Source organism: Arachis hypogaea, chromosome 18 (assembly GCF_003086295.3).
Source record: "Arachis hypogaea cultivar Tifrunner chromosome 18, arahy.Tifrunner.gnm2.J5K5, whole genome shotgun sequence".
Taxonomy (NCBI): Eukaryota; Viridiplantae; Streptophyta; class Magnoliopsida; order Fabales; family Fabaceae; genus Arachis; species Arachis hypogaea.
Window position 1 is genome coordinate 134266877 of NC_092053.1, and position 13827 is coordinate 134280703.

Here is a 13827-nt window from a genome sequence, read left to right on the forward strand (position 1 = left end):
GCTACCAAAAAAAGGGAAGAGGAAGCAGATTGTCTCTTTGCCTCACATTCTCGTTCTCTTGTCTTTCTCTCCAGCGGCAGCCATGACTCTTTTCTATGCCAGCGCCGTACTATCCTTCTCGTCCTTTACTTTCCCCCCCCCCTCCAATCACTCCCTCTCTTTTCTGTTTCTGTCCTAATTTTTTTTCTTTTCTTTCGAAAAAAATATATGAATGTTGTGTATTATTTTTGTTCTTGAATTTAAATGATGTATTATTATTGGTGATAGATGAAATTGATGATTTTTTAATTTAAATGAATTGTTGTTGTTGAATGTTATATTCTTAAATTTGATTGTTGGTATTTGATGGGAGTAAGAAAATGTACCGATGGTGGTGGTAAGGATATGGTGGATAGTAAGAATGAAAGCAAAACAAATGTAAGGGTATTTTTATCCTAAAAAATGAAAAGGATGATTTTAAGACCAAATAAAACGTTGAAGACGATTTTCAATTAAACAAAATTAAGGACAAATTTGATTTTGATCCAAGATATTAGGGATCAAAATTAGTAGACTAATAAATATTGGTAAAAATATCAGTTATTTGATCCATACACCCAACAATAACTAGACGAAAATAATTAATTGAGTAGTTGGGAAGAGTATAATATGATTAATGGAATAGTTGAGAGTTTAGTGAAGTAGAGTAGTTGAGAATTTAGTGGAATAGTTGAGAATTATAATACTATAAAAGTTATTGTAAATATTAGTAAAAATAAGCCTCTTTTGTGTATTAGATGATCCAATCATCCAATACAAAAAGGTGGCCAAAAAAGAAAGAAAACTAAATAAGAGAGTGTTGATTCTTTATCAGAGAAAAATTAACCAAGCTCTGATACTATATTACAATTTAAAATAGAGCTGAAAAAAATATAATATTTATATTGGATCATTTGATATAATTAGCACTATCAATTAGAATAAGTATTGTTCTAGTTCCTAAAAAATCGAGATCGTCCCTAATTTTTTTTGGTATAAAATGGTTCCAACGTTAATTTAATATTAAAATCATTCTTTTGACAAATTTACTGTCTATAAAATTTGATAATTAAAAAAAAAATCTTATCATCTTCAATCAGTTGAAAGCCCTCATTTTTCATCATCAATCTTCCCACCGTCACTGTCAGATGAAAGCCCTCATCTTTCTACCATCATTATCTTCCATCATCAGCCTCCATTATCTTCCATTATCTCAAATCACCTCTTTCTCACCTCTTACCCCAATTTTTGCTCCTCTCATCTCTCTGATCCTAATCTTATTTTTATCTCCATCAACCTAATCAGATTAACCATCATATACACATTCAAATGAAAAAAAAGAAGGTGAATATGAATTTGGTGTAAAAAAAAAGCTGTCAACAGAGAACTGCTCAAACACCCAAACGCGTTCGTATTGATCTGCAAAAACTGCTCTAAAAGTCGGTCAAGTCACGAACCTAATAGAAATTCTGCAATAGTCGACAGCAGAGACTGTGAATCGCTTCCGTCGCTGTCATCGTAGTATAGCTTGGAAGTAACACCTCTTTTATGATTGGTGTCATCGTTAAGGCCATCAGAAAAAGGGAAGAGAAAACTCTCTCTCTCTTTCTCTTTTCAGTGGCGGTGATGACTCTTCCCTACGCTAACGTCGTGCTATCATTCTCCTCCTTCTTTTTTCTCTCTTTTCTCTCTTTGTCTTAATTTTTTTCTTTCTTTCTTTAAGAAAAAATAAATAGTACGTGTTGTTTTTGTTATTGAATTTGATATTGTTATTGTTTTTGAATTTAAATTATGTGTTATTTTTGGTGATGGATAAAATTGATAATTTATAAATTTAAATGTATTATTGTTGTTGAATGTTATGTTTTTAAATTTGATTATTGGTATTTTATTGAAGTAAAAAAATGTGATGATAATAATGATAAAATGGTAATGGTAGATGGTAGATGGTGAGATTGAAGGCATCATAAATATAAAAATATTTTTATTCTATAAAATAGAAATGACGATTTTAATATCAAATAAAACGTTGACGATTTTCAATTAAAAAAATAGAGACGAATTTGATTTTGACTCAAAATTTTAGAAATAAAAATAGTACTTATTCCTAATATTTTTACTAACATAATATACATAATTAGATACCGTATAAATTTTTTATAGTAACAATATATTAAAATTACATTTAATAAACAAATCTAAACATTCTGAAGTTGCACCTTGTAAAATCCAACTATATACTCAATTCAATATATAGCCAAGGGAATTATTCGGTGATCATTACTGGTGCTTACCCTAAATCAAAGCTCAATATAAACATGAATTAGGTTTTACTTCAGCCTTATGCCAAGTTGAAGTTACAGCACATATGAGAAACAGAAAATGTGAATTCAAGTAAGGAACCACATATTAAGTGAAAATTACATCACATATTATATACACACACATTTTTTTTATGTATAAATGATCAAATTTATTTTTAAAAAATTATTTATTTTAAAATTCTTTTTAAATTTAATTAATCACACTAATCTTTCCATATTTTTGTTATTTCCAATACTTTTTATTACAATACACACTTAAAAATTTTAATTAATTCCTAATATAATAAATTTATAAAATTAGACCAAATTAATCTAAACTATTGAAAAAAAATTAAAATATTAAAATTTTTAATTTAAAATTAATTTAATCTAATTTTATAAATTTATAATATTAAAAATCAATTAAAATAATCAAGTGTATATTATAATGTCATTTAACACATCATACAAATAAATCTTAATACTATCAACAAAAAAAATAATAAAAAAATTAATACGATTAATTTTAAATTTTTACACGATAAATTTAATTAAAAAATATTTCAAAAATTAATTTGAAAAACAAATTACTTTTTAAAAACGACTTTAATCAGTTTTTTTATAATACAAATATCCATAACCGGAATTAACTAATATCTTCAAAATGAAAACTTCGTTAACGGAGTATATCTTTAGTATGAAACACACTACACACACAACAGTCAAAGATTTAAACTTTTGCCACGGTATCTATGATTCTAATTACTAACTAATATATATACATAGATGGAAACATGAAATTAAACCAACTAACGAAAAAAAAAAAAAAAAAAACCCCCTTTAATTGTTCATCGCCGATCTTCTATTATTTCAATAGGCCTCTTGATTATCACCCTGTACCAATCCAAGACAATAGCAACCACAATTTTATTAGAATTTGATGTTAAAAATATATAGAGAAAGACAAACACAAAAAAAAAAAAAAAAAAAAATCCAAATATCCAGATTTGATATAATTTTTCGAACATATTTAAAAAATAAGAGATTTTTATATTTAATAACTTTATGCCAATTAATTTTTTTGCAAATCTTTTCGGAAATACCTTTGAATTTCTAAAGATAAAAATTCATGAACTTTCTCAACATTTTATCCTAACGTTCCACAAAAATGTAGTTCAAATATACAACTTAAATACAAATTATTTACTACTTAAAATAATATTTCGTTAATTTTTATTGTATTTTCAAATCTTTCAAAAGGAGTGGTTATTCTTATTTTGATCAGAAATATGAATTTTTTTCACCATTTTAATAATTTACCCTATGCCAAAATCTTCTTAGATTAATAAACAAATAAAAGTACTGTTTACATTAAAAAATTAATTATTTTTAGCCATAACTTTTACCTTCTTTAATAAAATTTGCTTTTTTGGTCAGTAGAAAAAAATTGTTTAGTGAACTTACTTTCTTGGGTATGATAAAGTCAACAAACTTCTTCCTGGGCTTGGACCCAGTGGGAGATTTCTTGGTTTGTTGCTTGTGAATCTTGGGCTGGGCCTGGATCAAACTGGGATGGTTGTGGGCCTGGCCCCTTCCAGTAACATATCTTCGTATGTGCTCTCTGACGAACCTCTCATACAAGAAAGCAGCACCCATGAATTGTGGCAATACCAACCATGCCACAAATAATAACTTCACGTCATACCAAATTATAACCCTGCAAATTCAATTCCCCAATCTTATTTCATCTCATTCCATTATTCATAAATGAATAAAAGATCCAGTAAAGTATATTTTTTTGTTTGGTAGAAACTCAATTTCAGTCAATTTCACGTTAAGTTAATAATTAAGAGTCGTTAGATAAAAATTTAGTCAAACTATTTAACAGCTCTCAATTATGAACTCCACCTGAAGTTGACTGCATCTCACTTTTTTATTTCTAAAGTTTGTTAAAATTATAAAAATATTCTTAAATTTTATTTTGTTTCAATTTTGTCTCTTAAATTTTTAATTTATATCAAATATATTCATAATAATTAATTTTTTAAAAATTTAGAATCAACTTAATAATAATTTTCAAAAAATACCCTTCAACACATACAAATCAGACATAATTATTATATATTATTGCTGAATTAATCTTAAATTTTCTAAAAATCTAAAAATCAGATATATATTTAATACAAATAAAAAATTTTAAATATAAAATTAAAATAAAATAAAACATAAAAGTGTTCTTAAAATTTTTAAGAAATTTCAGTGACAAAAAAATTTCTTCACTCAAGATTTAATTTCATAGACGAATTTTTCTCTTATAGATAAAACACCAACTTAGAAAGAAAAAAATATATATAAAAATTGTAAAACCATAATTATCATAATCGAACCAGATTAGAGCAAGGTATATTGAAAACTGACCACTCTAAAAGAGATTCAAGAACAATTTCCGCAAGTGTGAGAAACGAATAGATGATCCAATAAGCAAGCCACTGTTGATCATCTACCTTTGATGGAGATTCTATGGCTACCACCGATGCATACCTATCAAATCATAACAATAATAATAATAATAATATTATGAATACCCTTTTTTTTTCTCTTAATAAAAAAATGAATTAATTTTGATACTTACAAAGGGTACACTAGCGTCAAAACCGGCCTGCAAGAAAATAATAATACATGATGCATGAATTAATTAGTAATTAGTAATAATTATTCAAGATATGAAGCCATAAAATTTAAATAACACAAAATTTTGAGCTAAGAATTATTACCCAGCAAGGGAATGAAGGTGTGTGAGCAAAGTCCACAACTTATTGCCAGCCATATATGTTATTTTCAAAAGAGAAGAATTGAAGATGAAACTAATAGAAGCTTATTAATTAGTTTATGGAAGAGAAGATTTTGAGGAAGAAGAAGAAGAAGAAGAGAAAGATATTGGAAAAGGAAAGTGATGTGTTTGTTTGATTGATGATGAGGTTTGGCCAATTGTCCAAAACTATGAATGTGTGAAAGTGAAGTCACAAAATCTTCAACTTTCTTGTTTATAAAGAAAATCATATTACTACTTGCAAGGATCCTTGGGCCCTCATCGGAAAGATACACAAAAGAATGTAAACATAGATAGATATCACAATTTTTCTTTTATTCCTTTTTAATTATTGTATTTTAGGTAGGGGTGGTAATATGTATTCTATCTGCGGGTACCTAATTCAACTCCACTCGATTGGGTAGGGTTGCCAACCCGATCTGCAACGAGTAGGGTAGGATGCGGGTAGGGTTCTCGTGCGGGTCAGGTACGGTGCGAGTTGAGTCTCAATCCTACTCGACCAACCCGCACTCTATATATGTTTATGTTATATATTTATATAAAAATATGTTTTAAGTGGATGTTGAATCAAATATCTCTCATTAAATGCAAAAGATCCTTAACAACTAAAAGAAAATTATTAATTGATAATTTAATTTTTTTTTACATGAAAATCAGTTCTATTTTAAATTATCATCAAGTTATATAATAATATTATATATTTTTTGTAACCCGCAGGTAAAGTCGGGTACCCACAGATTAAGAGCGGATAAGGTTAAGATTGGGATATTCTCAATCCAAGAGTAGGATATGGTTGAGTTTATATAAAAATTTCAACTTACAGGTAGGATTAGGGTTGGTTCCAAACCTTACCCTACCCTACCCATTGCCACCCTTAATTTTAGGTGATATATGTATGTGTATAATATTTTGATATACAATTTTTTTTGTCCGTTTTAAAGAGATTTTAGTCTATCAATTTTTTTTTAATATTTTTAAATTATAAATTGTTAGTTTTAAAAGTTATTTCTCTGATTAACTTATTGTTTTGTATAAAAATAATAATTTAAATATTTAATTAAACTATTTAATATAATATATTAATATTTAAACTATTAGTTTTATATAAATAATAAAGGTTAAATATGTGATATTAGTAGAATGAAATGTAAGAAATATACATGTTGAGCAAGTAGGACAAGATTAGTTAGATTTACAATTATGGTCAATGTTGAATATGTGATATTATTAGAACGAAATTTAAGTAGCGTTTCTTTTTATATACTGGAACTGAAATTGAAAATTGAGATTTAAGATTGTATTTATTAGTTATAATCTAAAATTAAAAATACAGAAAATTAAAATTTTAATAATATTTTAAAAAAATATTTTTATTTAACTTCTTAAATTTATTATAAATTTTATATTTATTTTAAATTAAATATAATATTAAAATATAATAATATATTTTATATTAATATAATATAAAATTTTAATTTAGTCTTTGTCTTTTAATTTTTTTATTTATCTCAGTTTCTTAATTTTACTTCTTTTTTAATACAACTTTAAAAAATATCCATGTTAACCAAGTTTGATCAGATTAGTTAGATAAAATGTGAATATATATATATATATAAACTATTATTTTTATATAAATAATAAAGGTGATAATTTATATAGGCGCCAAGTGGGAGAGAAGAGGAAGTATCGGATTCTCAGTTTCTGACTTTAACGTGTCACAATAATTATAGCACCGTCCAAGACTAGAGAATTGAGATGCTTCATGTGATAATAAAAAAAATTGTTCTTTGTATATTAAAATTAATTATTAATATATTTGTATATAAATATATATAATTTAATTTATTTTTAATATATATTTATTTTAATATATATTTTATATTAATAATTAATTTTAGTAATTAAATTTAATATACACGTAATATAATTATAATTAAAATCATCAATTTATGGCGATTTTGTTAGTTCAATAATAATAATGTCACCTGAGATGGTTTGTGCTCAAAACACAAGCCACGTGTGCACGTCTTTTCCAGGAAAAGAAGGTCGGCAACACGTGTCATTTTGATAGTACCTCTTGAATCTTGATGACTGACTCATCACGTAATCTTTGAGGTTGAAAGTTGAATAATTGAAATGGATAATACTAAAATTACTATTCAATATATCAAATATATTTGAGATTCGTATAAAAATATGAATTTTATTAATTAATTGTGTATTTAATTTTTTTAATTATGTTCTGGTCCAGCCTAATAAAAACTGGGATTCTATTTTTTTGTTGCAGATTACTAATTCGACTAACTTGACAGATCATTGACCCGTATAAATTAAAATAATCTGCGCGTCACATTATCTTTTAAAAAGACTTAGACAGCTGATGAAAATTTTTAAATGGACGAATTTAAACAAGAAAATCTATTTGAATACAAGGTATAAATGAAGAAGAATCTAATTTTTTTAAGATACGTCATTTTTATCCTAATTAATCGTTTCATCATACGAGTATTTATTTTAATATTAGAGTATCTTTGTAAGTGGTTCTACTCACTGACTTACTAACAATAATAGTAGTGCTTCTCCTTGCAAAATTCTCGTCCAGGTCTAGATACCTCAATCCGAGTTGTTCTCGATAAACTGTCCGACATCTAATCCTAACGAGCAACTGAACAAATTAATAAAATAAAAAATTAATGTTTAATTATTAAAATATATTTATATTAAAATAATATTTATTATAAACATGGAACCAATGAGAAAATATAGAGTGGCAAAGGAAGGTTGGTTTTTTATTTGCGAATGATATATCAGGTTTTTCATGTAGCTGTAATTGAGATAAGCCTCAATGTAGTCCCTGAAGTTGCACTTGAACCTCATAGTAGTCCCTGAACTTAAAAGTTCCTCAAAGTCATCCCCAAACTTGCACTTTGGGACTCAAAGTTGTCTTTCCGACAATTTCTAGACACCTGGCACAACCGGAAAGCTGAGCTGGCAGCCTTCATGACACGTGGGCCTTATTGAAACGACGCTGTTTTAACTGTGGCGCCAAAATGAGATGAAACGACGTCGTTTCATGCTGAAAGCCTCCTTCCTCCTTCCTCCTTCCTCCCTCCTCTCAAAACACAAAACAAACACAACAGAGAGAGTGAGGTTTCTTCTTCTCCGAGACAGTCACCAATGTCGCATGTGCGATTGCATTAACCGCACCGATTTCAGTCGAAAACTCAGGCCCTGGAGCATCGCTGTTGTCATCTCCTTCACAGAATTGGGAAGGCTAATTTCTCTGACACAGGTAAGCCGAAAATGAAAAAAATATGTGCTTTCTCTGTGTTTTGATGTTGTTGTTATTTAACATTCACCAAAGTTCAGGCCGTTTCTTTCAAATGTAATCTGTGGCTATGAACGCCTCTATTTTGGGCTCTGTGCTAGGATTTGATCAGTTACTAGGTTTGTTACGGTGGGAAAAAAAAAAGAAAAAATTCAAATCAGAAATGATACCTGATGTTATTTCTCAGTCTTCTGCAGTGCAGCTCATTGAAACTTTCATCAATTTTCCTTTTTTCTCGTTTTTATTCTGATTACTGTTGATTTGTGCTGGTTTTGTTTCTTAATTGTAGAAGTTTACCTGATTCTTTAATCAAATTGATGCTCGTACTTGTTGCTATGTTTTGAAGATTTGTTTAATGGAAAAAATTATTGGTGAGAAACTGTCTGAATTTTACTGATGTTCTCATGCCTTTACTTCGAAAGAGCAATTTGATGGGTTGTCGTGATCAAGCCATTTGTGTATTATTAAGTTCTATTTAAATCATACAAACGGTTAAATCGGATCCTTAAAGGTCATCAGATGGATGAAATCTTTAACTTGTATTTACTTATAATGGATATCATTTTTGTTTCTTACTTATCCTCACATTTTTCGTCATCCGCATTGCATTCAAGACATCTTTTAAGTTAGGATTAGCTAATGATCTCCAATGTGAGCACTTCATGATGTTTCTAATTTCAATCCATCTAATAGTGTTTTTATGCTTCTACCTAATTGGATATATCAATATCATAGTGCTTAAGGATGGATTGAAGTGATGATTTGAGTCATTTTTTATTAGATAATCCTTAAATGCGATACACTTTTGTCTGCATCAATAATAGATAGTCCTCATTTCTTAGTGTTTGGAGACTTTGTCTGCTTCTGGTTACAATCCTATCAGTTGGTTGTCTTTTTAGAAATCTTAATTTAATTTTAAATTTAAATCTGTTGAATGAATGAATAACCCAGTCTTATGTAAATTGATAGAAGTGTATTGTCTAAGAAGCACTCTGGAGATCTTAATTGTGATGGTATAAATAGGCTCAAGCCAATAATTTCTGAAACTACTTGTTTTACCAAAGACACTCCTGGAAAGATAACCATGTGCTGAACTTAAGACTGGTTGGAAGTAAATCTAGTGACACATATCTTCCTGTAAAAATGTGAGAATTTCTCTCCAACAAAAGACACCATATGGAGAAAATGAAGTACAGTGCCCCAACTTCTGCTTTTATACTTTGGCCAAAACCTGAGAGACTAATCACAGGAAAATATTTCAATTGATCTCCCTTTTCTGTAACTCCCCTCTGCTTAAAAATTTGAACAGTAATTTGACTTTGGAAAATGAAGTTTTACTTGAGACGATGAAGGGAACTGAATATTATATTATGGTATCAATAAATACAATATTATTTCTAAATTTTGCATTTATAATAACAGTGAAGAATTTTTGTGAATAACTATCAATAATTTTCGATGATCCTTTTTTAATATTTTTTTTCTGTCTAATTTGTCATGATGAATTTCCCCTCTTTTGTCTTTGTTTAACTCCAGGAACCAACACATCCTGCAATTCCAATACTTCTTGCTGTTGGGACAGTTCATCAGCATCTAATCCAAAATGGCCTGCGGATGTTAGCTTCAATTGTAGCAGACATTGCTCAGTGCTTTAGCACTCATCAGTTTGCGTGCTTAATAGGATATGGTGCAAGGTTGTTTACTGTCTCCACTAAAGCTTTTTTGATGATTTTTAAGTCTCCTGTTTCCATATTGCTTTTTTTTTTTTATCTTAAATTGGACTAGTGTTCTATTATCTATTTTTCATTTTTTGTCTTAGCTTATTAGTTTGCCAATTATAACACAGTTGTATTCTCACCCTTGTCAAGAAGCCAATTCTCATTTAAACTAGAACAAAACTGAGTTTTTGGTTTTCTCATGAACCACTGTTTGCTGGTGTGACTATAGATAGGTCCACCTTGCGTGAGTTGTTGGGAGCAGTGGAAACTGTGAACCATTTCGCTTGCCTCTATCTTATTTAGCACTTCATGATGTTTTTAATTTCATTTTTTAGTGCTGTCTGTCCATACTTGGCATTAGAGACATGTCGACAGTGGCGTTTGAGTAACAAAACTGTAAACCTGATGAGGAATGGAAAGATGCCTATTGCCTCAATTGAGCAGGCCCAGAATAATTACACCAAGGTTAGTGATCATCTTCAAACTGAAAGACTACTTAAGATATGATGTGGGTTGATACAACATTGTCCTAAGACACTTATATATACCAATAATCTAGGTCAAGTATAGTACCAACTGCCATTAGTCAGTCAAGGCTGCTAACATAATGAGTCTCAAAAAACAAGAATATCAAAATTCTAACCTTGATGTTTAAGAGAAGAAATTTTGTTCCGCTTCATGGTGACATTTCCTTCTTTCTGTTAATTAGTTCTTAATAAAAGAATGTGATCTCTGATAGCAAATTATCTTGCATTTGTATGAATTTTAGGCTGTAAAAGCGGGTCTTCTTAAAGAGCTGAAGGGTCCAAAGAAAATAGTATTTTCTTGTGTTTTGATTCTTTTCCTTCCTTAAGGATGTCATGCTTATGCTTTTTTTGACAAGTCAATTTGTTAATTACTTCCATGTATGTAGTTACTGCGGTGCACAGATTTTTGAAATCTATGGATTAGAAAAGGAAGTTTGTCGATCTTGCATTCAGAGGAAGTATGTCAAAAATTGGGGGATTAAATGGCACTTCTTCAGTCTGGAAAAGAAGATATGTAGGCAGATAGCTATTGAAGATACAAAAGCTAACTTTGCTCCATTGAAAGGCTTTACATTCTATATTCTGTGAAAAGCATGGTTTCCTCAAGATCTATGTTTAACGCAATGCCATATACTAACATCATTAGGCACCCTTTTAAGAGTTACAGTGGAAAAATAAATAAATTACTCGAGTGGTTTTCAGCTTTGTTCATTGAAGTTCCTCTGCTACATAATTACATAATTTTTGTATCGTGGCACTATTTCTATCCAATATACACTGCCTAGTTTCAAAACAATTGGGTAGATTCTATGCCACAATTGTGTGATATCTATGTACTTATGCCATAGCTCGTGGTTGCCATAACCGTCGGGCTTTAAAGATGGAGAAGACAAGAACACAGAACCGAGGAGAAGAGAACAGAGTGAGCACTGTGGCCTTCAAATTTGGGGATTAGGGTTTTAACTTCAACTGAGGGACCAAATTGATGCGAGAGAGTTTACTCTGCCACATCAGCTAACCGTTGTAAAGCCCACGTGTCATGAAGGCTGCCAGCTCAGCTTTCCGGTTGTGCCAGGTATCCAGAAATTGCCGGAAGGACAATTTTGAGTCCCGAAGTGCAAGTTTGGGGATGACTTTGAGGAACTTTTAAGTTTAGGGACTACTATGAGGCTCAAGTGCAACTTCAGGGACTACATTGAGACTTATCTCAGCTGTAATTGTTGTCTTAGTTGTAGGGCAAAATTTCGGGTTAAATGAAATGAGCTCGATTAACCTGTCCGGAAAAAAAAAAAAAAACTGACGGGTTAAATATATTAGCCTATAGGTTAAACAAATTGTTTGTTTAATTTTTATTTATATTTTTAAAAGATTAGTATTTTTTTATTATCTAAATAAAAAAATTCAACCTATCAATTTAAAAAAAATATTTATTTAAAGTTTTTAATCTAAACATAATATTTTTTAAAAATAAAATAAAAAAATAAACGAGTTCATCCGTTTAATTTATTAGATTAACCATAAATATAAATGGCCTAAACTGAAAAATTATAACCAATAAATAAAACAAACTTAAATGGTCAGTCCGTTTAACTCATAAACTTAAATGGATTGGGCATAAATAAGTCAGACTGGTCTATTTAGCTGCCCTACTTTTTCATAAATAAAATATTTAATTAATTTAAATTAAAAAATCCTGAAATTATGCTGTTAAAGATTTTTCTATTTTTAATAATGGGCCTTGAGTTTTTTATGAGAAAAAAAAAAGGTTAGAGCAGGGGCATTTAAAGTCATACCAAACATCCAAGACCAAAAAAAGAAACAGAAATACTAAACATTATCTAACCTAAAAAAACTAATACCAAACATTTATGAAGCCACAATACAATATTCTTCATTTTACTGGGTAAAATAAAATAGAAACAAAAAATGTTAAAATGGTGTCAGAAAAGACAAGGATTGACAGGGTTTAGGTACTGTTTTTTTTTTTTTTTGTTTACACGTACTATTTTTTTTTCGAAAAAAATACTAAAACGGCCCCTGACAATAACATAAAAAGACAACGAGGCTCCTAGAAAAAAAAAATCCCTATCCGGCCCCTATTTTTTAACTCCGTTAGACAAATTAGCCCATCCGTTAATAATTTGTCTCTAGAGCTGATTCACCATGCCTACGTGGCACGTTAAGTTAATGACGTGACAGTTAAATGCCAACTTGGATGGGCAGATTAATGGGCCATCCAACCCGACCCCTAACAATTCCATTTAAGATAAACAAATTTCATACGTGCTGACAAAGAACTCTTCTACTCTCCAGAATTACAAAAAACCCTAATGCTCTCCCTTCCAAAATTCGTTGAAGACGCTTGACTTGGAGGAAGACATTGATCCCGACGGAGCTATTAACGGCGCCGTGACGAAAAATTGCATAGTTGAGAGGTAAGCTTTGTTACTCACTCTCTCTGCCATTGCATGTGTATGATCAAGTTGAAGGTGGTTTTATTCACAATCTCTGTCATTGAACATGTTTTGAAACCTATAATTTGGAGTATTGTTTATATTCAAATTTTGCATGAAGGGTTGAATTAGAACATGGCTTAGGATTCAATAACAACAAATATGCTCTGTATATTTTGACTGAAAAGCTTATGTATTTACAAAAGAAAATCGTTCAGTGCTCCTACTCCCTCTGAATTTTCAATGGATTCGCACTTGTTGTCAACTGGTGTAAGTTACAAGTAATGTAATTAGAGGCTGCTAAAAATTGTGTGCTTTGAGTTGGGATCCTGAATTTGTGTGCCGCTAACACTTAGTAGTTCCTTAAATTGACCATCAATATTTAACAACCCAGGGTCATAGCTACTGCATATAGCACATGAAATCAAGAAGTAACTTTTGGTTGGTTACTTTCCGATCAAACTCTTTTCCTGCATTATTATTTGAAAATTAAATCTAATATTCAGCTTAAGCCACATAGAAGACTGTTAAGTGTAAAGCATTGTTGAAAACTAAATTATCATTGAATCTGTAGCTCTAGCTCTGTGATTTCCAAGAATTTATATGTAGATGTAACATAATATAGATAGATTGAATTTGAAAAATTATAG

At 29.7% G+C, this 13827-nt stretch overlaps 2 protein-coding genes across 3 annotated transcripts; one reads left to right on the forward strand and one right to left on the reverse strand.

Annotated features, from left to right (window-relative positions):
- Window positions 1–2977: 2977 nt before the first annotated feature.
- On the reverse strand, window positions 2978–5481 carry LOC112772535 (HVA22-like protein e). The gene is made up of 5 exons (XM_025817505.2): window positions 5096–5481; window positions 4954–4980; window positions 4740–4862; window positions 3786–4038; window positions 2978–3215 (listed from the first exon to the last, which is right to left on the reverse strand). Exons 1-5 carry the CDS (start codon window positions 5146–5148, stop codon window positions 3192–3194), a joined length of 480 nt encoding a protein of 159 aa, XP_025673290.1. The 5' UTR covers window positions 5149–5481; the 3' UTR covers window positions 2978–3191.
- A 2728-nt stretch (window positions 5482–8209) lies between these two features.
- LOC112772986 (ferredoxin-dependent glutamate synthase, chloroplastic-like) lies at window positions 8210–11435 on the forward strand. Of its 2 annotated transcripts, XM_072224670.1 has the most exons (5): window positions 8210–8443; window positions 10016–10173; window positions 10533–10662; window positions 10967–11014; window positions 11111–11435. In XM_072224670.1, the coding sequence occupies exons 1-5, from the start codon at window positions 8225–8227 to the stop codon at window positions 11132–11134; spliced, it is 579 nt and encodes a 192-aa protein (XP_072080771.1). In that variant the 5' UTR covers window positions 8210–8224; the 3' UTR covers window positions 11135–11435. The 2 variants fall into 2 exon arrangements, with proteins under 2 accessions (XP_072080771.1, XP_025673803.2); XM_025818018.3 differs by lacking the exon at window positions 10967–11014 and having other exon boundaries at window positions 8214–8443.
- Window positions 11436–13827: the final 2392 nt, after the last annotated feature.

Bases quoted from the DNA above. Each gene is read 5' to 3' on its own strand.
- LOC112772535 (XM_025817505.2), bottom strand. From the start codon at position 5,148: ATGGCTGGCAATAAGTTGTGGACTTTGCTCACACACCTTCATTCCCTT. The intron at 4,981-5,095 runs GTAATAATTCTT...ATTTTCTTGCAG, and splicing joins CACCTTCATTCCCTTGCTGG to GCCGGTTTTGACGCTAGTGT. The intron at 4,863-4,953 runs GTAAGTATCAAA...ATGATTTGATAG, and splicing joins TTGACGCTAGTGTACCCTTT to GTATGCATCGGTGGTAGCCA.
- LOC112772986 (XM_072224670.1), top strand. From the start codon at position 8,225: ATGCTGAAAGCCTCCTTCCTCCTTCCTCCTTCCTCCCTCCTCTCAAAA. The intron at 10,663-10,966 runs GTTAGTGATCAT...TATGAATTTTAG, and splicing joins CCCAGAATAATTACACCAAG to GCTGTAAAAGCGGGTCTTCT. The intron at 11,015-11,110 runs GTATTTTCTTGT...CCATGTATGTAG, and splicing joins TGAAGGGTCCAAAGAAAATA to TTACTGCGGTGCACAGATTT.